The sequence below is a fragment of the Dermacentor albipictus genome, chromosome 1 (assembly GCF_038994185.2).
Source record: "Dermacentor albipictus isolate Rhodes 1998 colony chromosome 1, USDA_Dalb.pri_finalv2, whole genome shotgun sequence".
NCBI lineage: Eukaryota > Metazoa > Arthropoda > Arachnida > Ixodida > Ixodidae > Dermacentor > Dermacentor albipictus.
The window spans coordinates 166,425,533-166,448,452 of record NC_091821.1 but is presented as its reverse complement, the minus strand read 5'-3'; the positions used below and the strand labels follow the sequence as shown (position 1 = coordinate 166,448,452).

Here is a 22,920-nt window from a genome sequence, read left to right as displayed (position 1 = left end):
AGTAACATATGCTTGCTTTAATCACTGGGCATGGTGCTTTTCCTCTATTTCTGTCTGGTAAAAGCACAGTTATTCTTTTTTTGCTTGCTATATTTTTATTTTACATACTAAGTTCAAAATATGAATTTGGAAGTATGATTATTGACAAGTGTGTCAGCAGTGGCATATTTTTGCTAGATACAATTTTCATGTGGGCCCAATACATTAGAACCTCATTGATACAATCTCGTTTCGTGCAATTTCCTGGTGCCAACATTCACGATCGAAAACACAAAAACAACCCAATACAGTTGCGCTTCTTTTTTACTGGTTAGTACGTTCGCAGAAAACACTACCTTTCGGAAACAACGTTTAGTACATCCCCAAACATAGGATTGTATGATACGTTTTCCAGCTGCTAAATCCCCTGTAAACAAGAAAAGGTAGGCCCCATGCACATTCGAGAGCAGCATGGGATCGAGAGCAGCATGGGATCGAGAGCAGCAAGTGATCGAGAGCAGCAGGCACCTGCCATGGCAGCTTTCCCGCCACTACTCCTCTGGCCGTGTCACATGAAAATGCTGGCATGCGCTCAGTTTTTTCTTCCAGTACCAGGAAATCTCCTTGCGGGTCGTTGAACATTGCATTCACAGCTATCGCTGCCAACCCTGTTGCGATAAGCATCTTCATTTAACTGTTTTACAGTGCATGTGGCGTAGGGCCGTTGGAACGCAAGCTTTTGAAATGCGCGCTTATAGAAGGAGATAATCCAAACATGCTGCCGCTCCCTGCTGCTGGCAGCACCGAGTGAGGGTCATCTTTTGCTCTGGCGGTATTGTACTCCGGCCTAGGCACACTTCTGTTTCCTGTCGGTTTCGCGTTGCTGTCTTGAAACACTATGCACTAGGAAATCAACAAAGCCTGTCTCAGGCCACTTGGGCCCCACTTGTTCCACGTGTATCGGCATCTCATGCCATAATGATTCTTGCCGAGTGGGCACGTCAAAACTTCCTATCAAAATGCCCTGTCCAAAGAAGCTGCTGACCCAGGCCAAATTTGTGGTATGCAAACATAAACTTGCCAAAGCTGTTTTGGGCCGCTCGGGCCCCACCAGCTCGGTACATGTCTGTCACATGCTGCTACGATTTGCACAATGCTTCGCACTACGTAGATTTTACCTACGATTGAGGGTGCCATATATTTCAGTGTCTTCGGGTCGTATGTTTTTCCGGTTACTGAATTCTTTCTAACATTTTTTTTTAAACATGTGAACAATGTTCCAGTTTATATGTTTATTTCCTATGTAAATGACTTCCTTCTTGGGATACTTTTCTGCCTTGATTATTGATTGTTTCATTAGACATAGTTTGCTTTGCTTTTTGCTTAATGGAGTCATATGTTTTACATTTGGGGGCTTGCCCATCACATTTTAAAAAAATGTTTAGCTTATGTTGCCATAGTGCATAGCCACCACAGGCTGTGCATTTTGCACTGCTGCTTTATGATGCCAGGTATAGAACATGTGAAAAAGCAGGACATCAGTGGCATACAGTAACATGACGGCTCCATTTCTCAGTAATTTTTAGTTCTTAAAACATGCACAGAGATTACTTTTGGTTGTTTCTTTAACTTTATAACTAAATATGGAAACTTTCTATCTTTTGCTTATGTTGTATATAGTGGAGCTATTATTGTGAGTTTTGTTGATGTTTTGTCAAACTTATTTACTCCCACATCCCCCTTTGCTGCACTTGCATTTCATTTGAATGTCAAAACGTGTTTTGATATGTTATCTTTTTGGTTCCTTCTCTCTCTCCATTTCATCTTTGTGGTTCTGGTACAGCTGCTTAGTAATAACTCGGTACTCACTGCATGCTTGCACTTGCTAACACTACTTGAAACCTTATCCTCAATTTAGGTAATGCATGCAATAATTGGATGTCAGGTTGGCTGGGTATTATTGCTTGTTTTAGTTGCATGTTGGTAGACATACTGTGATGGCTACTAAACTGTGATGAAGGCACTGAATTCAAATTCTTGTGTACTTGGTAATTCTGTGCCCAGCATTGGCATTATGGTTTGGTAGGCAGCCTGGGTTAAGTGTGCATTAGAACATGTATTCACATGGTTGAACTCGCATGCAGAAGTGTACATTACTGTCATATGTTTAAGTACCTTATTAAATGCTATGTCAGGCTAGAATGTAAGAAGTCTCTGACAAGGTATAAAACTAGGCTTGTTCATTTTGATGCATAAGTGTAAATGAAGCAAAAAACATGGGGCAATGAAAAAAACCAGCACAAATGCGTCTGGTCTGGCTTGTGTATCCAGTCTTTTTCGTTCTGTGTTTTTTGTGCAATTTACAATTTCTATAAAAAAATTGTTGACTAGCGCTTAGTTTATTGGCTACAGTGCAGTTAAACTGGCTTTTTTCAGTAAAATTCCAGCTTCTGGTTGTGACTTATTGATATATAGTTGTAGAAAGCAACTTAAAGGGACCCTGAAATGATTTTGACGATTTTGTACAAATGTACTGAGTTGTCAGATTAGGTCCTTCTGATCATTAATTGACGCATCTAAGTGCTCCGCATAAAGCCTGTAATTTATCATAAGGTATTAAAAATCTACATTGCTGCCGATCACAGCACACTGCTCATCTGAATTTTCAGCCACCCCCACCCATTTGATGTAAATTGCCCTAATGACATCAGTAGGGCAATCCGATTGGCTGCCCAGGGCGCTTCATCGATAATTTTTCGAACTTTATGGTGAACAAATGTTGTTTGTAATAGTTCGAATGTTCATTTGTTTCTATAAAACGAAAGTAACAGAAAGAGAATGCATAAGAACAATTTCTCAGTACAATCAAGCACTTCCGGCACACAGCAAATGTCGTCTGCTTGTGTTATATGTGCTCCGTCTTCGCGAGAGCTCCGCAGTCAGTATCAGTCTGTCTTTTTGTGAGCACCACGAATTGCCTTTGTTGCGTTGTGGGCTGCAAACGTAGCGGCTCGAAATATGTCAAGCTGCGACATCTTGTCCCTCTGCAAGGCAGCAGATGAGCGGAGTGGCTGCGGCGCATCGGACTATTGATATTTGATCGGTGCCAGGATTTGCGCGTTTGCGGCTGTCACTTTACACCGGAGGATTACTTACACCGGAGATTACTACGATAATAGTGTTTCGACAGTCTGGTGTTCGGGTAAATGCAAGCACAAGGGCAATGGGCCTGGCTGTTTGACCGTGCTGTTTCCCGGAATGAGCAGAAGCGCAAACGTGAATGATCTGTACGGTGCAGCCACCTGGTGGCACAGAGCTCAACCAAACACAGTAGCAGTAACGAAGTGTATTGTTTGCTGCTGGTGTAAATTTTCTTCAGGAGCATAATTGTTAACGCATTGTTTTTGTAAATGTTTAAAACGTTTTACATTTGGTTAAAGCGATGTTAGTTCTTTGCTTGGCTGCTTAAACTCTGCAGCACCAGGTGGCTGGACCATGCAGACTGATCAGGCCGCTCACGTACGTCTGCGCAGAAGTTTCATCAGCTTGAGTTTATGCCTCCACCCATCTGTCAAAATGCCCAGCTCGCCTGTGGTTACCGGAATATTAGACACATTCAGCGCTGCGACAGAATGCTTGCGACGCACGCTGCTTTGATAACTCTCACTTGGGGTCGACTATCAAGCACCTGGCGGAGGGGCTTTGCACACTTGCTCCTGGACAACCGGTAGTAGACGACACGAGGTGTCATCATGTCGCAGAGCCAGTGAAGGCGGAGCTTAGCCCCAATCACTCGGCGAACGAGTTGAGGAGAAAATGCATGACTATGGAGGAGGGTAACTTGTAATCGTCCATAGCTCTCTTAATATGAGACGCTTCACACAAATTGTGGTATGAATGATTAACTTTAGCTGTACCCTACGTGTCTCCAAAATTTTTCCGAACTGTTTCAGGGGCCCTTTAAGGAATTAAAACACAAGTGTGTGAATTACAATTTCTTAAATTATTGTGTCTGGTATTATAAAATCTAAGCATTAATAAAAGCTTTTCAACAGTGCTAGTTTTCTTGTATAACATATATAAATTTTGCATTATGTATAATAAAATGGTAAAGCATAAACGTACCAGACACATGAAAAAATTGGCAGTGGCTTAGCTCGGCTACGCCAAGACATACGTAGCGAAAGCTAAGGCATAGCATGGTTAGCCTTGGTTAATCTTGATTGCAAGTCCAGGTTAGTCTGGTCGTCGAGCTATGGTGCGGCGTTTAGCCAGTCGTTCGGCGCACTGTTTGTCTGTTTACTGGGCGATTCGTTTCCTCTTCATCTTGTTCTGATGTCGATTCCAGGCCTCCTCCTGCTTATCAGAATTGTTGCCGTCCATACTGCCGCCTCAACTGTGGTTGCGGCGCACGCGAGCTTTCCTTTTCAATTCTCCGACATGTTGTCAGGCATGCGACGCAGCTGGCGAAGTGAGCAGAGGCGAGCGCAACGACAAGGAACTAGGTGTTACATCATAGCAAATGGTGGCGGTGGAAAGGCGCGGCGCTGCGCAGCGGCGGAACACCTGTGGCTCGGTGCCACTAGTGGCGCATGCGCAGTAGTGACTAGGGAGTGAGAGAGAAATATCCACGGTGAGGCGCGCGTTGTAACGTCATGTGCCTACTCAGAGCACCGCCACAGCGAAATCGCAAGTTTGCGGCCAGTAAAGCTTTTGCTTTAAAATTGAAGAGACAAAGCCTGCAGTGCTTTTGACTCATTTCTAAGTATACTACTAGTGCTCTGAGGTAGAGTTCCTAAACATTCCAGTCCTGTGTACTTACCTCCCATGTCAAAGTATTTCAAGTTACCTTTCATTTCAACATTATCCCTACTAAGCTGCCAGGTTGGACATGCCACAGTTTTTAGGACTTTAACCTGTAGACTATGCTCATGAAGCACCAATTCTTGCACAGCTTTTAAGTTGCACAGTTATGGGCTTTTTTCATTAGCCATGCAAGTTGTCCCTGCTATGTCAGATAAATTGGCACACTATACTTATTGACACTTACACTGCTCATTGATTTCTTTGCATTCATGTCCATAGTGCACATTAACATTTAACACTTTAATCAGTGGCTGTAGATACAGGGTCCTGAATATTTCGCTCCGCGTGTTTGAAAAAAAATTTTGCGCTTACCGCTGCACTGTTCTAGCTCAAATTGTGCAGAACGATCGCATTTTGGCGTCGAATTCGTTTAGTATAACACTTGATACACTGAATTGCCTGACTTGAAATTGCCTGAAACAAATGCAAATTTGCCTGCACATATGGTAATGCGAGCTGCTGCTGCTGCGGCGGTGCAAGCCTAAACATGTGTCGCCGCCTGCCGTCAGCTGTGCAAAGCAGTGTTTCAGGGAGGGCCGCCTTGTGTTGCCTGCTCCTAGAACAGGCGGCAGTTCTCCCTGAAACGCTGCAGAAAGCAGCTGATGGCAGGTGGCAAAACAAGTTTATGCTTGCACGGTAGCGGCAACCATACAGTTTCCTACAAAATTACTAGAGGGAACTCTGGCGCTAGTTTCTACGTGAGCTACAATGGGAGTGGTTGTCCCAGCATGGGAATTATGGGAAGTACATGGATTTGCCTAAACTTCGTCCTTTTTGGCTTCAAATGGCTTTGTCACTTTGTAAACTTGTCATTTTCAACAGTTTATTACGTAATAAATAATTAAGTAAACATCATTAAAATTGCCCGACGGCAGGATTCGAACACAGGGACTTTAGTACAGAAGCCTGATATTGAAACCATTAGGCCACGGATGCATGTATCGACAAGCGAATGAAACGCACTTATGAATTTATCGCGGGCATGCCAGTGCTTTGAGACGCTTGGTGTGCTTCGATTTGGGCACATAGACAAGCTCAATTGTTGCAATTAATAGCAATTGTACGCGCTCCCGGCGTCTTCTGCACTTCGAAAAATATAGATTGCGCTGAAATATACGAAAATAAGATTTATATAGCGTAATATACAAAGCCACAAGAACGCCTGAATCCATAAGCACGAAGATCAGACAAATCCATGTACTTCCCATCATTCCCATGGTAGGACGACAACTGCAACGCCAGAGTTCCCTCTAGTAATTTTTGTAGGAAACTCTATGGCGGCAACAGCTTGCATCCCCATATGCGCAGGCAAATTTGCATTTGTTTCTTAAAAGTCAGGCAATTCAGTTTGGCAAGTGTTTTACTAAACGAAGTTGACGCCAAAATGCCATCGTTCTGCAAAATTTGAGCAAGAACAGGCTATGGTGAGCCCAAAATCTTTTTTCGAACACACGCAGCAAAATATTCAGGACCCTGTATAGTTCTTGCTCTTGGTAGTTTGTATTTGCTAAGTTACATAAGTCACTTAGAAATTGTTTGCTTTTTAGTTGTAGAAATTCACTTGCATTTACACATGTATTGTAAATTTGAGTACGAGGATGCTAGTTAGGGCAATGTGAATGTCTGATCAGTTTAAATCACATGCACACACACACACACACACACACACACACACACACACACGCACGCACTCACACACACGCACACACGCGCACACACACACAGGGTGTTTCAGCAAACACTTTCAAAATTTTTTACAGGTTGCCTGTGGCAGATAGCTCAATTCTAATTTATGAGCCGGTCTACTCGAAGCGGCGGACACTACTTGCACAAAAGATTGCAATATGGGCGATAATGTAATTAGTTGAAAACTTAATTTGTGAATCTTTATTAATTAGTCAATTTTGCATCTCAATTTTTTGTGCAAGCATTGTTCGCCGCTTCGAGTAGACCAGCTTAAGAACTGGAATTGTGATATCTGCCACAGGCAACTTTTAAAGATTTATTTTATTTATTTGGTACATACTGCCGGCCTGAGTGTCAGGCCTTGGGCAGGAGTGGGTATGAAACAATACAAGAATTAATGAACGATACAAGGATACAAAAATTCCGTATCAAGAGCATCCTAATGTTGCGCGTAACAGCACTTGGCACTGCGCATAATAAAGAGAGTATCCGATATTGCAGCTCAGAACGAACGCACATGAATGAAAATGCATGACAAAAACGCTTGATAAATAGAAGGCAAGTACTTATTGCAAACGATCAAGTGCGCTCATCAAAGATGAAATAGTGGGGCTTTCGACCACCTCAGCAAGCAGTTCATTCCAGTTACAGATTGTACGTGGGAAAAACGAGTATTTAAAAGCATTCAATTTGGCCAAATATTCACTGACTTTCCTGGAGTGGAAGGATCAAGTTTGCTGTCGCTGTACTGGTTGAAAGTATAAATTCTTATCTATTCCTAATTTGTCGTGGTACAGTAAATAGAAGAGTTTTAGTCTATCATGACACCGCCTTGTCTCCAAGCTATCCAAATTGGCTGTTTGTAAAGGGGCTGTAGAAGATGTTTTTCATCTATAAAAGTTATAAATAAATCTGACCGATTTCCTCTGTACTTTCTTGAGTTTCTGAATGTTAGTCCAAAATTACGGTGGTATATTCGAGGATCAGTCTTACATAAGTTTTATAGGCCAAGAGTTTAATTCCTGTCATTGATTTACCTAAAGATCAGCGTAAATATCCTAAGCATTTCATAGCTCTCTTAATTATGTAGGTCACGGGATCATTCCAACGAAAATCATGATTAATTAATTGTCCTAGGTACTTATAACTTGATACTTCAGATAGACTGGTACCATTGAGGACATAAGTGAACTTAAAAGATTGAACCTTACGTGTTACTTGCATTGCCACTGTTTTCTTGATGTTAATACTCATTTGCCACGTGGAGCACCATGTCTGTATGCAAGTTAACACATTGTTTAATAATTCCTGATCTGCCGGTGTGCGGATTTCTTTATAAATAATGCAGTCATCTGCGAAGCCGTGCCAAAACAGGAAGATCCCTAACTTAATCATTTATAACAATCAAGAACAATAAAGGCCCTAGTACAGAGCCCTGAGGGATTCCAGATTGCACAGGGGCAGATTTAGAAGTTGTGTGCATAGTGCATTAAAATTTGGAAGCCATGGGTCATTTTGAATCTGATAGCTACACTTTACGTAGATTTGTTCATTATAATCTTGCTGTTGAGTAAGTTGCACCATGGAAAACTTGCCTATTAATGCATGTATATTGAGGCTTTTCATGACTGCCTACTTTGACTGCAGTTGTAGCCTTTATGGCTGAAGGGTATGCAAAATATGGTGCAGCCTTTGCACGTGAAGCAGAAGTAAAGTGCTTTCACATTGCCACTTATTTCACCAAGAACCAGTAGCATGCTATTGTAGCAATCATCTGAAGTGATAGACAGTGAAGCCAGAGGAAGCTGCTATGGCTAAATGAAATGTAGAAATAATCAAATAAAGGGAAATGAAATTAGATGAAAAGATAATTTGCTGTAGATCGGGATCGAACCCACATCCTCCGTATGCTGAGGTAGGTGCGCAGGGCAGGTATGCTGAGTAGAAATGGACCAAATGTCTGTGTTATTGTAGTTCATTGAACTTAAGAGATCATACCTGTTGGATTTAGCCTGTTGATTTATGTAAGTAAAAGAAAATTGATACTGAGGAAGGTGAAACAAATTTAGGGCATCATTAGCTGTTTCCACCGACACAGCCAAGTCAAATTTATTTCAAGATAAACTTAAAACATTGGTATAGCCATCATATTCAAAATTCTTGCTCCCTTTCTTCCTGTTTCACATCACAATTTTCCAACAGTTTATGTGTTAAGCTCACCTAAACAGTTGTAGATCTTTGTTAACATTGGAAAGAGTGAACAGTGCTAGAAACGGGAAAGATGTATGCTTCTGAGCTTGTGAGCAGTACGTTTGGTCGTAACTTTAAAGCAGCCTGGTTTATCTTAACAGACCATCTTTAATCTCTCAGTGAAATTGTTCTTGTTCTTATAGCATGTCTACTTACTGATGTGATCTTTAACAAGCACTCATGTTTGATTTTCCTATCAATTGTGCTGTCTGTTCAGAGTAGAGACTACCCTTGTTCCCTAGACAGTAGCACTTTTTGAGCACTTTTGTTTAGAATAAGTGTGATGAGTTTCATGTTGTTAATTGTTTGGCCTGTACAATACATTGTTAGTGCTTTCCAAGAGAACAAGCAAGCTTAGTGAGTTGCTGTTGACTGGCTTAAAAGATGAATTTTTTCTGAGTAGGTGTGAAAGGCAGTAGTCAACGCAAAACCTGAAAATACCAGCAATAGTTTACAGATGTCAACTGCTTACAGTGATGAGTTTTTAACCAAAGGGGCCATGTTTTGAGAAACTGCAAAACCATGGCATTGGTGGCTTGGAATACAATCATAGAGGTTTAGAATATCCAATAATGAATTTTAAAAAATGCATTTGCATAAATTTATATGAGTAGCTTTAATAGTTCAAGCTAGATAGTTTGGCTACAGTATATAAAGGTCATAAACCATCTTTGAAAGTTTGTTAGATATTTTAGTAGGACATGGTCTTTTATCATCGTCACAAGACAGCTTATGTTTACACCACGACTGCATGCAACTGCACTGTGCTGATTAATGGCAATTATGTTTGCGTGGCAGTGTGGTAGGCAGATGATGTTCCATTGCACGGTTCCTTTGTGTGATGCCATTTATACATTTCAAGTATGCTTTGAATATAGCAGTTGTGCTATTGTTCACATCTTTAGATGGGACTTTCATGAGCATTCAGTCCTGTCAAATTGTTTACTGAAGTGGTTGTTGTGAAACATCAATTATTGGAAGCTCCTCACTCTTTCAATGCATTTACAGCTGTGTTATTGATACGTCAGTCTTGCTAGATATCATAAGTAATAGGCTAATTTTGTAGTGGTGGCTAGCTACATGTGGGCAGAGCGTGGATACACCTATATGTCTGTTTTTCTATTTTCTCAGTAAATATGCTGAGTCAGATATATACTCCATTTCATACATCAGGTGCAATGCTGTGGAAGCTACGCAAGAAGTTCGGTCACCAAAATGTATCGCTCCACGTATTTCCATCTATATGCTTCGCTGCGCGCCAGCGGCACTTGCTCGCGTGAGCATGCCCGTGAGGCTGCCGCGACGGGCTGCAATTAAAGAAATAACAAAAGGCAAATTTATTTAAAACAATGTGTTAGCAGCCGTATAAGTACATGGATTATTTCTAAGGTCAAATTCTTTTTTTCATTCAGAGCTGAGCTTATAAAAAAAAAATTTACACAAAAAGCCGGGTCAAGAAACACCGAACTATTTCTAAGTGCGAACTCAGCCACTGCAAAAAGTATCTCTAGCCTCCACAGCGTTGCACCTGTTGTATGAAACGGAGTAAAGTACAGAGAAAGCTCCTGAACAGCTTCATTGTCAGGCTGGTGCGTACAGGTTTAGTCAGTACACTTAAAGCAGGTGCAAGGATTAGTTTGTGTATATGTGCTCACACTAGTTGTATGTGAGTATGTACGTGCAGTTGCAGGTCCTTGCTGGTGACAAAACCTTTAGTTCTTTCCAATGTTGGCGTTTTGGCCATCTGAAGTAGCATCATGCTTGTCCAAGCCACTCCAAGATTGGAAGCAAAGGAGGCTCATTTGCATTGGGGAGGCGTATGGCGTGTGCTATCTGAGCAAAGGGTTGCATGAGTGTTGTGGACTACTAATGGCTGGCTGTTTGTGCTTTTCTGGCTGTTGTCTGTTGATGTGCCTAACCTGGTAATCTTTTTCCTCCTCTCCCTCCTTTTGTGGCTGTTCTCTCCCCCTCTGCTGCACGATTCCTTTGGAACCAAAGTAGCAAGCTAAAGTGGAAGACGTAAGTTGCCCTCTGACCCTGCCGTACTCACCAGCATTAATAATAAAAGCACCCAACAATACTTTTTTAATATGCCCCATTGCTGCTGTTGAATGTTTACACGCCCCCAGGCTGCTAAGGGCTCCACGCTGATTGTGTGGCTGTCACTGCTCGATGTGCTCTAGTGGCTTTATGCAGAGGTGGCTTGCAGCAGAACCTTTTAAGGACACATTTAACAGCAAAGTGACAAGGAGCTGCATCTGGAGTTGAGAAAACTTGTGCTGAACACAACTTTATAGCTAACTAAACTTTATGGTACCTTTTGTTCTTTGTTACATGCAGTTTAATTCCAATATCTATTTTCGAAATACGTCATTTATGGTTGCTAAATAATAATAATAATAATAATAATAATAATAATAATAATAATAATAATAAAGCTCTTTTGTGTCGTTACTGCTCAGAAAATATTGTTGTCTGTAATGCTTGGAAGTATAGCTGCTGATTGCTTTGTTTATTAACCATAATTGTCAATCTGTAGCCTAATGCTTTTCATTCTGAAAGCAAAATAAGAATGAAGGTACAGTTTTAAAATTGAAAACAGGTTTTTTTTTTTTCACAGAACTTACAGGCAGGTTGGATTGATACTCTTCTTTGCTCTTACAATAATGCGTAGTGTGAATCGTGATGCAAGGAGCTTATACCGTGTTCTAAAAGTGTTCTGCTGTAACTTTTTATAAATTTATTTTGTAACATTGCTGCTGTAACAGTTATATAATAAGCTTTGCTGAGCCGACTAAACTTGTGAGATGGTACGTGCATTCAAGGGTTTGTTTGTTCATAAATATTAACAAACTAATATTTAGTTTTTTATTTTTAAATCTACTAATAATGTTATATGTATGTGCAACTGCTGACAGAAGATTGGAGAATACAGAACTCAGTGTCATGGGCTTGAAACTAGGAATTGAGAAGTGTGTTCTGCAGCAAATCAATAGATGGGGCTAGCTGGCCCATGTTGCTTGTTATGTGTACTAAAGCATAGAGCAGGAAACAAGACACAGGCATAGAGATACTTAAAGCAATGTTCAGGCATGGGATTTGTCCCAGGGATTCCAAGAAGGATGTTTCTGGTGTACCTTCTCTCAGTCCCCTGTAAGCAGCGGCATTGTATGCTGCTGCTGAGCAGAGGAGTGGTGGTGCATCTTTCTGCATATATAGCGATCGTTTGCATTTTTCTAACAGTTCCTCTTCTCCATGGCCATGCCACTTGATGTAGGTGCGATGATTTCATGTGGTATAGTCTTGCAATGGGGAGGCTACTTGCGTGATGATTAATTTTCATTTTGGCTGTGTGGTGTAAAAGTTGTAAAGGCCACTGCACTTTTTGGCCATGTTATGGAGCTCTAATTTATAAAAATAAATGCAAAAACAGAATAAACATTTGGTGACAGGAGCTAATAGTATGCACATGATTGGTTGGGCCATTACATATTTATTTATTGCACTGAACCTCACTGCAGTCATGCTTCAGTGTATTTTTTTAAAAACAAGTACGTTCCTAAGTCATATTTACATGTGTAATGCTTACAAAATGCAAAAATGAGTTTTATCAAGCAGTTGTGGTATCACCTGTTTGGTTGAGGTGCAGGACAAGTAAGTTACAGTACTACTTGTATGCAGTAGGTTCAGTTTCGCCTTGTTCCTTTCTGCTAATTACTTTCATCTTCATGTTCACTTGGTGTGGAAGTTCTCCCAGAGTGTGGTCACATCCGATGATGAGAACCACCTTACCTATCTCCAATGCAGTCCTGTCTGTGTAAAGTTTCACTGCATATCTGTTAGTCATGTCTTCTGTTGCACAGTACTGCTGTGGGCGTCTGTCACAGCCCGCATTTGCACTTTTCTCTTTGGAAATAAGCCGTATGCACAGATAAAAGCTTGACATGTTGAAATTCTTCAATGTATTCAGCTGTGAAAACAGTTGTTGAAGGCCTGACATTCACAGTGACTCTAATGGCATCTCTTTTTCATCACCTACCCAAGTAAGAACCAGGGCACATTTAAGTCTAAGAACATGAGCCCTGCCTCCAGGGCAAGTATCCTGTGTTCATCGTTCATCACCTCCATTTTGCAAGACCTAAAACTCGGACTAGACACCTCTAGCCACCTTTACCAAATACTAATAAAGCCAGTGTAACATTCACGACATAGCTGAGCCAATTCAAAGACATAGTGGGAGTCCAGTAATAGCTACTATAGTAAATAGCGCTAGAGCTTTGCCCATGACTGACAGTTAATGAGTTGTGCTGTGTACATCACTGCCCATGCAGGGAATAGTCGGTTTTAATGCCTTTTTTTTTTAAATATGTGTGTAAAATTGCTGAAACATGATGCAGACAATCGGTATTCAAAATTTTGAACGCAAATGCAGTGTATAAGTGCCCTTTAAATACATTTTGTTGTCTATTTTTCGCTCTATGCTTCTATGCTTCAGAGTGCATAACAAGTAGCAATATGCAAGTGCAGAGTGCACCTCTTAATTCCTTCAAGTGTGGTTATGCTTCAAGGTCAACTACTCCTACGTGGCTCCTTTGTTACATAATTGTTTTTTCATTTGCTGCTTAGTGTCTGCTTTTCTGAGAATTGCAGCTACCACCTTGTTGGCGGTTTAATTATGAATTTTATGTTGCATTGGAAAGAAACTGCCATAGTGGTGCTGCTGCTTATGAAATTGTCTCAAGCCACCTGTTTTGTACACTTTAGAAAGTATAGAAAGTGTACAGCTAGAATTTTTTTGCTGTTATGTTGAATGGTGGTATACTTATTGCATACGAGTCGTTGCTCACACAGTGGTAAATGGTTACCAAATAAGATCACATCATTGTGTACAATGCCATTCTGCATGTCGACAGTGCAATAACTTCAGCACTACGATATTTTCTTCATTGCTTTAAATAATCTTGGTGCATAATTTTTTTACCACCTGTTGACAACCTGTGTGTACTGTGCAAACTCGGGGAGCATTCATGCTACATGAGTTTGTTGAAAGTGTATGTTGTTAAACAGCCAGAAGTGGTACTTGGAAATTAGCTGCCTAGACTGTATCTGTAAAAGACAATCAACAGAAAGATTCTGCTTGTGCTGCCAGCACTTCACTTTACAGACATTTTCAGTATTACACGAGGTGATTTGTAAAAGGGATTTGAAAAGCAATTTTTCGATGGCCTTTATATTCCAAGATGTAATTTTTCTAACAAGAATGGAGAAGCTGTTTGCTATCCCTAAAGCACATGGCACAAATGACCGAATAATAGTGGTAGCTTAGGCATGCTTGAAAAAATAGGTATGGATTTAATTAATAGTATTTAGTTATACATTTATTTGCTTAATTTATATAGTACACAAGTAAAAAGTGAACTTAGCACAGAGATTTTGTAGCGTGCAACCTGTTATAATATTTGAAAACAAAACATGCTTAGCGTGTTCGGAAACATTGTAGGGCTGCAGCATAAAGGTTCTATATGTTGTATCACTTGCAAGTGCTTTCTTGGTGCTGTCTATACACATAATGCATCGCCTATAGAGGCGCCACTGATAGCCATCTAGTGGGCGCTTCCGATGGTACGCTTGGGAGCAGTAGCAGATGACAACTCTTTGCAGCAAGGATGGCTAAAGTTCATGGCTGTGATTTCTCCTTTGTTTGGGTGCCAGGCTGCTGCTTCTGCAGTGACAGCTGTAGGGAAGACGCTGGCCTCTGTGGGAGCGGGTATGAACACGGTGTTGCCAATGTTTGGGGCAACCTGATCCACATGCGTGCCAGGTGTGTCCTGCAGACAAATGCCATAAACCCCACTTACATCAAGTGGAGCTCATGTCAACTAGCCGCTAACTTTTGTTGAGTAATGCGATGTCTCGATCGTTTTTTAAAATTCTACCCTTGCTGTAATGCTGTTTTGTACCTCAATAATAAGCACCCTTCGTTAGTGCAGACTTATATCTCAAACAAATCCGCACGGTGCGATGTCTGCACATGTTGTTGTGATCTTTCTACCGATGAATACATGTGACATCACTGAATAAGTGCAGTCAAAGTCGCCTCAAGAAGAGTAATTGCGAACTTATTGATAGAAACACGTATACTAGTCAACGAAGTCACCAGACACACGGGTTAATAAAAGCGCGTGTTAGTTCTATACCGCCGATGCAATTCTGCTGCGTATATGCCGATGAACTGCCATTCTCGCTGCAGTTTTTGCAATTTTAAATTCTCCAAGGGAGCTGCTTGGAAACGTACAAAGCTAAAGTCTGACCAACTTCTGAGTACTTTTTTTTTTGTTAATTTCACTATAGAGAGATGCCTCATGACATATTTAAAGGCAGAGCAGCGCCAGTCAAAGTAGATGAGTGCTGGCGGCAAGGCAGGGTTTAGTCCTCTGCAGCATAAGCATAATAAGAAAGAATTCAGTTGAGTACAAAATTCACATTCAAAAAGGGGCTATGTTGTGAAACAAACAAATCACTTGGCGTGGTAAGTCTGCTCAGACAGCATCAAGGTGTGATGACTTCCCAAATGTGATGTGAACTTTTCAGTGAAAATGGAACAAAAATACCATATACAGCAACTATTAGCGATTCTCTCCCTGAACTACCTATTTTCTAAACACATTTCCCCAAAAAAGACAATATCTAAGATGCCCTCGGGCGAAAAGAATAAAGCTGTTAAAGAAGCACTTGCTTGCTATCATTCCTATAAGACACAGCATAAGTTAGACACTTTGCAAATGAAGCCGGGGGAAAACCTCGCACCTAAAGAAAATCAACAGTTATGCATGAAGCAACTAACAACAGTTCAACATGCGCGAAGCCATGCATAAAATAGATGCAAAAGGATGAAGTGCACGACAGCTGGTGCGAGGATTTACCGGGCCGCATAAAACCAACGATTTCAGTTCTTGCAAACTTCAGTAGCTTTAACATACAACACAATGCACTCGTGCAGTCGTGCTGCGTAGCTAGCGCAATGTGGTAAAGAAGCAGCAAACAGTAGAAGTGGCAAATGGCATTCAGAACTTTAGTGAACTGCCTTTAAACCATATGCTGCACTGCAAACGAACTTCATCGCTTACCCGTCTAAATATGGTTGAGTGGAAAAAACACCGACATGAGAAAGGAAAGGATGAGAACAAGAAATTTCCTGCCGAACGGCGGTGATCCATTGCACCGTTGCTTCCGCTGATGAGGCTTTGCCGGGAATGATTAGAAGGCTATCGCTGGCATGTTTTTGCCGGTATTTGAGCCCGCCACCGTGGAACAATTCTTTGACATTTCTTGAAGCTTTAGCCATCCCACACATGTGAGGGGTGTTGTTTATTTTGCTCTGAAAACGTGAATGAGACAGAGAAACAGGATCAACGACGCAGCAAACTACGGCGTGCGGCTGGTCCCTTTTCCAAGTGTTCTGCGCAAGGCCGCCACCAGTGGCACGTCGATCGGTGCGCACTACATGCATATTCTACACGAAATGAATGGAAAATGCCGATACGCATTGACATTGACTGAAGCACAGGGAAACTTATTACAGTAATGTTTATGGTATACTAGGTGTTTCAATGATGACTGTACACTTATTAAACGCAACGGATTTGAGACCAAATAATTTGTTGGCCAAGATTCATAGCAGTGTCAAAATTCGTTTATTAATTACAAGTTAGATTACTATGGTACTATACCTAACGATTTGTTGGCAGTGCAGCCAAGATTAGGAGCCTCTGCATGGCATTTGGGACTGTGTTCTAAAAGTTATAATGTACAGCTATCTACGCAAGTGATATAGTCTGACGACCTCATCCTAATCAGTCTTGATGCTTTGTACGCTTTTCTTTTTCTGCCACATATTCATCATTTTCATTTTCTAGTTAAAGAATCTAGTCAATCATTTTAGTGTAATATTCGGCATTAAATTGAACATAAATAGCATGTTTTTCGTCATAGAAGGGAGAAATGTGTTCATAGTATTATGAAAACCTTACTTATGGGGCTCCTGCTTTGCCCAGGGGGCGCTGTGAAAATGGTGCTAAAAAGCGGCCTCTGTCCTGAACTGGGTAGTACCAAGATCGGTCATCTGCTTCGGAAAGCACATTAACAATAGGGACCCGCCACTTTCGGTTGTGTTGTACCACGGCTTACAGCGTATATCGGGTGCCAAAGATTTTTTCAGGGGTGGCACGCTGCATAAAGGCAAGAAATTATGCAACGCCGAATACATGTATGCCGCTCAAGAAATAAGCGACGAAGTTTTAGCACAGTGTCAATCGCAAGTGAAGCGAGTCGCGTACGAAGTTGAACTTCAGGTAAGGTTTGCACGCTTAGATTCAGGTGCACAAACGCGAGGAAATGCTTGCTATAAATGAATTCACAGCAGCAATAAGCAGACATCATGTTTATGGAACTGTTCGAGCGCACGATCGTATGCGCTGCGACGGCAGCGGTCTTTCGACAAGCTGCGAAACGGCGGGCCTCCTGCAATCTTTGCTGACTGCATGCCGCTAGACAAGTAGTTATGCCTGCACTGTAGTAGCGGCCATCTGTTCCTTTAGCAACTGATAAGTAACTGATGCAATGGATATGAGCTCGCAGTAACGTACGTGCGAAGCGCACTATAGCGCGAGCTCGTGCGCTGCTCGCTTGATGTACCTTTTAATGACAGCGCTCGAACATTGATGCGCTGCCATCAATACTACCTTGCTGTGCTGCCTCAACATGCTGGCTTGAGGTCAAGGATGAGCACATTTAACTCTCTAACCTGTGCTGCTCGTAGTGGAGTAGTAAATTGTTACCGAATCAGCCCGACCATTTGGGGTCATTTGCACACACCTGGTCACTTCACCACTTTGGACCGGTCGAATTGTTAATTGTCGCTGTGGCCAGGTCTCCAATCGGGAATCACCAGCCATGCCTGCTGCTATGTCGATCTGCCGTGGGGACTGTGAGTGCAAAAGACCGATTTTAACTACACAGATAATTAAGCAAGCTTCAAGACAGGCGAAGTAGTCAGCCTGGCGTGAAGTTTAGCTTACCCAGCGCGATGAACTGCAGTTATCCAGCCTGCCCGGCGCTCTGCTTCATGAGGCCTTGAAGGAAAATGGTAGAATTTGATGTTGAGATTCAGGCTTTCTTGTTCATGGCAGCCCACGGCGCAGCAATAACAACGGTGACGCTTTTTCGAGGCTGAGCTAAGTCTCTCCGAATCGGCGTGGCCGATTCCTTCTACTTCCAACATTATGTCCCACGGAGAGTCCGTTTTCGTTAAACTATAGGCCGCGGCCAGCTCGCAACGTGGTCGACGTGGTCTGTGAAAAGTGTCGAGCCTTTTCGCACTCACAACAGGGCAGAAGAAAGTGTGAATCGACGCAAAACTCAGGTTAGAAACATGCTATCGCCTTAGCCAGAGCTCAGTACTACCCAAGCTGGTACTACCCATTAGTGTTTCCCGCGGCCGCCAGGCGCCGCTGCTATACCTCAAACTCCAGCGCAAGATGCTCACACCTATTTACTTATTTCAGGTTTGTGTTGTGCTATCCGCTTCGCAGACACGCAGTCTCACTCTCTGATAGTGTTTACTGGTTCAACTGGAAGCTTTACCAGCTATCATTTTCAGCTAACTCAAAACGAGGAAGTACCTTTTTTTTCTGCTGTGTGTAGTAAGTGATGATGCATGAGCTCTGGTCATCTGGTAATAGGCCAGTGTGACTTCTTGAAAGCTCGTAACCTTGCTGGGTTTAGCTTCGATAAAATGTAGCATGCTGCTGTGTTTTGCGAACATCACTGGGAAACACAAATGCTGCTGTGATATGTGGGGAATGCACTTCAGAAGGTTCTCTAACCACTTGCCGAATGCTACAAGACAAGGCAATAAAAATCGTAATGATGACTGAGACTTTAGCCAGTGGCAAATAGAAAAAATATGGCTGAAGTGTGTTTGATTTAATTAGCACTGACGTAACTGATGGCTAAGAAATTTGCCAAAAAGCATTGATTTGGATGCAAACATAATTTTTTTTCTTTGTATTGAATTGTTCAAGACGAAGGTTAACTTTCCCATTGACCTAGCAGTTTCACATCGCATTTGCGTGGAGAGACAGTGTGTGCTCCTGATTGAGGCTGACACCTGCTCCAGCTTTGCTTCACTGCCAACATATTGTGAGACAGAGGATAATTAACTAATTCACTAGTTATCATTTCAATACAGTAAAACTTTGCTATAATGAAGTTGTAAAGAGAGCTGCACTTGATTATTTTTATTACTTTGTTGTAATGATTGTCCATCCTCGTAGGTGGCATTGGCCAACTAATGTTGCAGTGTGGGCTTGTTGGTATGATTTCTTGGCGCTCTTCAGCCATACCTGGCTTTTGCATCACTAAACACTATACATAATCATTGTTGGTATGCCATACCTCCATATACTTCCTTCAGGAGGGCACCTTGTTTTGCACTTCTGTGCGGAAAAGTTGATGGTCAACAGCATTTGCAATTAAAAAAAAAATTTTGTTGTTGTTACCTAAATGTTTTTGAGCCGCTGTTTACGTAAGTTTCGCATATGTTGTGTTTATTGCAAGTTAATTTTTGCCTCAATAGTGGCAGTCAGGCTAGTTTGTATGCGGGCATATTGGCAGCACCAAAGCATGTACCACAGAGAGCTTGCTACAGCGCTGGCACTGTGTTAATAACTTTCTATTAGCAGTATATTTTAGTAATGTTTTGTTGTAGTAGGTGCCATAATAATATGCTAGCTGTATTTGGAGTCTAGTGGGAACAGCTTACTTGTTCCATGAATTCTTGTTTAGCTATACCACTTAATTAAGACAGGTCATGTGTCATTGTGTGAAGTGCAATGTTAAAGGTACACTAAAGTTGACTATAAAGTTCAGCTATATTGGTAAATTACACTTCTGGAATACCAGAAACATCAGCTTCACTATGAGTGTAGTCTTGGCAAGGCAGAAACAAATAAAGAAAAGAAACACTTAAAGATGAGCTTGAAATTCATGCAAAATCTCCTTGTGACAACGTAAGATTTGAAGAGCACCTGCACAGGACTTGCTAATAGTTTATCAATAAACAAGGGTTACATTGAATTCTAAGGAAACCAGAGACTCTATCTAGCTAGTTGCAAAAAAAAGAATATAACATAAACAGTCTAAACATGCTTACTTTGAAGATCGAGACATTATACTGGTATACCAGCACTGTTGTTAGAGTAGCAAATTCAAAAGAGGAAACATCACTTTTCTTTTCCTGGTAATAGCTATCTTTTCCCGCCAAATAAATGTAGCTTGCATATTAAAAAAAAATAATTCCTACCAGTAAACTAACTTAGTGTTGCTCATTAGTGTCCCTTTAAGTGCTCAGTATATTCACTTACATTATTTACAGCATAAGTGATAAGTTGCCAAGTTCATCACTATTTATTTTTTCGGAAATAGGAAGCAAAATTGAAATAAATGCTTCCCTGTCTAAAAAGCAATTCAGTTTTGCAAACTTTTATTGACTCTTAATTGTGTATTGTTTTTGTGAAAGTTAGACAAAATGAAAATGAGAAATGTAGAGACTATGAAAAGTGAAAAATCAGCCACAGTAGTGCCCAGTTTTACCATATTAAGCTTGATAATGTACCCTGTTCATAGTACTACATGCATTCGTGGGCCATAATAGGATATGTGTGCTTGCTGTACAATCTTTTGATGCCCAAGAAAAAAAGATGCACACAAACACATACCTAAAGGGATGTTTTCAAAAATCAGGTTGTTGTCTGTTGAAAGAATATGCAGGCCATGCACATTTGAAAGAAAAGATTTCTTTTTCTGAGCTTCTGGCTGTGCCACAGTTGGAAAGTTGGTAAAAGAAATATTTTCTTTTAAATGTATGTCATCTGCATATTCTGCATGTGTATGGAGCTAGGAAAAAAAAGCTTTTGTCATATTAAAGTTTCATGAAAATTGGGCAGTTTATGTTCCACATTAAAGGCGCCCTGAAGCACTTTTTATCAAAGTTGAGAAATGCATTTGAAGCTAAATTAAACTACATCAGAAATACTTTGCAGCAAAAAGTACTTCAATGTGTTCAGCAGAAGTGGAGTTATTGGCAAAGACCACCTTTGGTCCCCTTTGCGGTGTTCCCGCTCCTTCTTCAATGGCTTGCTCTGTGAAGGCTATGGCAGAGCAGGGCGTGCCCACAATGTTGCGTCACTGAACGTCCCCTTGGCGTGCTGTTCAAATTTGATTACGGATGTTCACATACACAACACTATTCTTGATTTTGGCGCCTATGACACGCCAAACGAAGTTGTCCTCAGCAAGCCACAGTGCCAAAGCGTCTAGCCAGGAGCAGCCAAGAGTGAGCGTGCGTGCACTTATGTGTGGTCCGACCTTAAGTTTTGTGTGGTTCGAGGGTGATTGATTGTTCAGAACAAATTGAAATTAGCGAAACCCAACAGCTACAATACTGTTAAGTAGTGGGGCCAAAGTTTAATTCCTATGCGGTGGCCGTGGCCGAGTGTGAGTGGATGATAGTTGGCTTCTTGCGAAAGTATGTAATTCTTATACCGATTTTAAAGCAGATTTTCGCTTACTTCAGCCTGTTTATTAAACTGCCTCAATAAGTATACACGGTAACAGCAGGAAAACGCAGACTGATCCAAACACCCTTTTTGATTGATGTCAGCTATCAGCCAATAGCAGTGGTCTATATGCCATATGCCATATGCAGGCTGCCAGCAGCTTCAAAGCTGTTGAGGAGAAGGCCTCGTTTGAAAAGATAGTGAGAAATATGTGTCTTTGCACTTCGCTTGCGAGTTCCACGCATCGTGCATGACTGCAAAATTTGGCCGAGATGTTCACAGCAGCGTATGCTATCAGTGGACTTCATTTTTTCACTGAGCCTGAGTGGTGGTTCTGGACCCCTTTAAATTGTTGAGCAATATTTGAGCTTGAATCGTATTGCTTGAACTTAAACAATGATAAAGAATGAGTAGCAAACTGGACATATTGTTCTATCAGCAGTAATGCTTCTGACCAACACACCTACATAAAAAAAAAATATATGCAGAAGGTACCATGGACATAATTTTTGTTACATTCTTCTTGGTTATATCTTGTATTGGGAACGGCGCGAGAAACAAGGACCGAGATGCACGTCATGATATACACAACATGACACGCATGACACCACACAACACGACACACCCGATACAGTGCTTGTGTCGTGTGTGTCTCAGTTGTAGTTTTTTGCGCTGTTCACACTACAAAATGCAATACCAGCTAGCCCAGTGTTGCACGCTTTTGTAGTTATTGTATCATTGAGACTGCACAGTACTTCACTCGATGTTAACAGGAAGGTGGTACTAGGCACGTAAAGTGGCATCATTGCACCAAACAGTAAAAAAAGCAACTAAAATGACGTATGATGCAAGAAGTGTCTAATTCACCTGATCAACACTTGCCACCAGCTTGTGGCCAGTGCTGGTTTGACTGCTGTGATTGGTTTGGAATCGGTGCCATCATTTTCTTGTATTGCATATTGTCTCTTTCATCTTGTTCAGAACTGGCGTGTAGATTTTTATTTCTAATAATTACCTACACTGCTTGGCTTGTTCTACCAGGTTTCTTGTAAGCTTCTTGGTGGATGCGCGGGGTGGCGCCATGCGTGGCTGCCGACACTCTGGTGTTAGGGTGATCATCCCGCCGCGCAAGGCGCAGATGCCTATGCGTATTACTTGCCGTTACCTGCGCAAGGAGAAGCTTCCTCACCCACCTCCACTGCTTGAGGGAGAAGCTTGTGCCTCTCGCATCCTTGAGGTTGGGCCTGCAGGAGCCAAGTTCCTTGGGTGAGTCATCAGTACTACTCGCAGATGGGGAATAGGGCATAAACCAAACAGTAGGATTCTGCAATATCAATTTTTTGTTTGAGTTGAATTAAAAGTGAATAGTAATAGTGCTTAGGAGTGAATAGATACAAGAGCCAGAAGTTAGAAAATCTAAAAAAATTGTCCTTTATTTACAAAGATAGTGTTTCATCTCGGTTTAGAGTTATGTTAAACAGATAGCTTCAAGGAAAAATGCAAGTTAAATATTTTTTACATT

General features: G+C 41.5%; 1 protein-coding gene across 21 annotated transcripts in view; it reads left to right on the top strand.

Annotated features, from left to right (window-relative positions):
* LOC135911558 (uncharacterized) overlaps positions 1-22,920 on the top strand; it is a 412,939-nt gene that overhangs the window by 168,132 nt on the left and 221,887 nt on the right. For 17 of the 21 annotated variants that reach the window (XM_070528859.1, XM_070528854.1, XM_070528861.1 and 14 more), the window contains 2 exons: positions 10,780-10,800; positions 22,440-22,664. In XM_070528859.1, coding sequence (XP_070384960.1) covers positions 10,780-10,800; positions 22,440-22,664 — 246 coding nt within the window. The remainder of the gene's footprint in view (positions 1-10,779; positions 10,801-22,439; positions 22,665-22,920) is intronic. The other 4 variants (XM_065443905.1, XM_070528837.1, XM_065443897.1 and 1 more) reach the window with 2 other exon arrangements.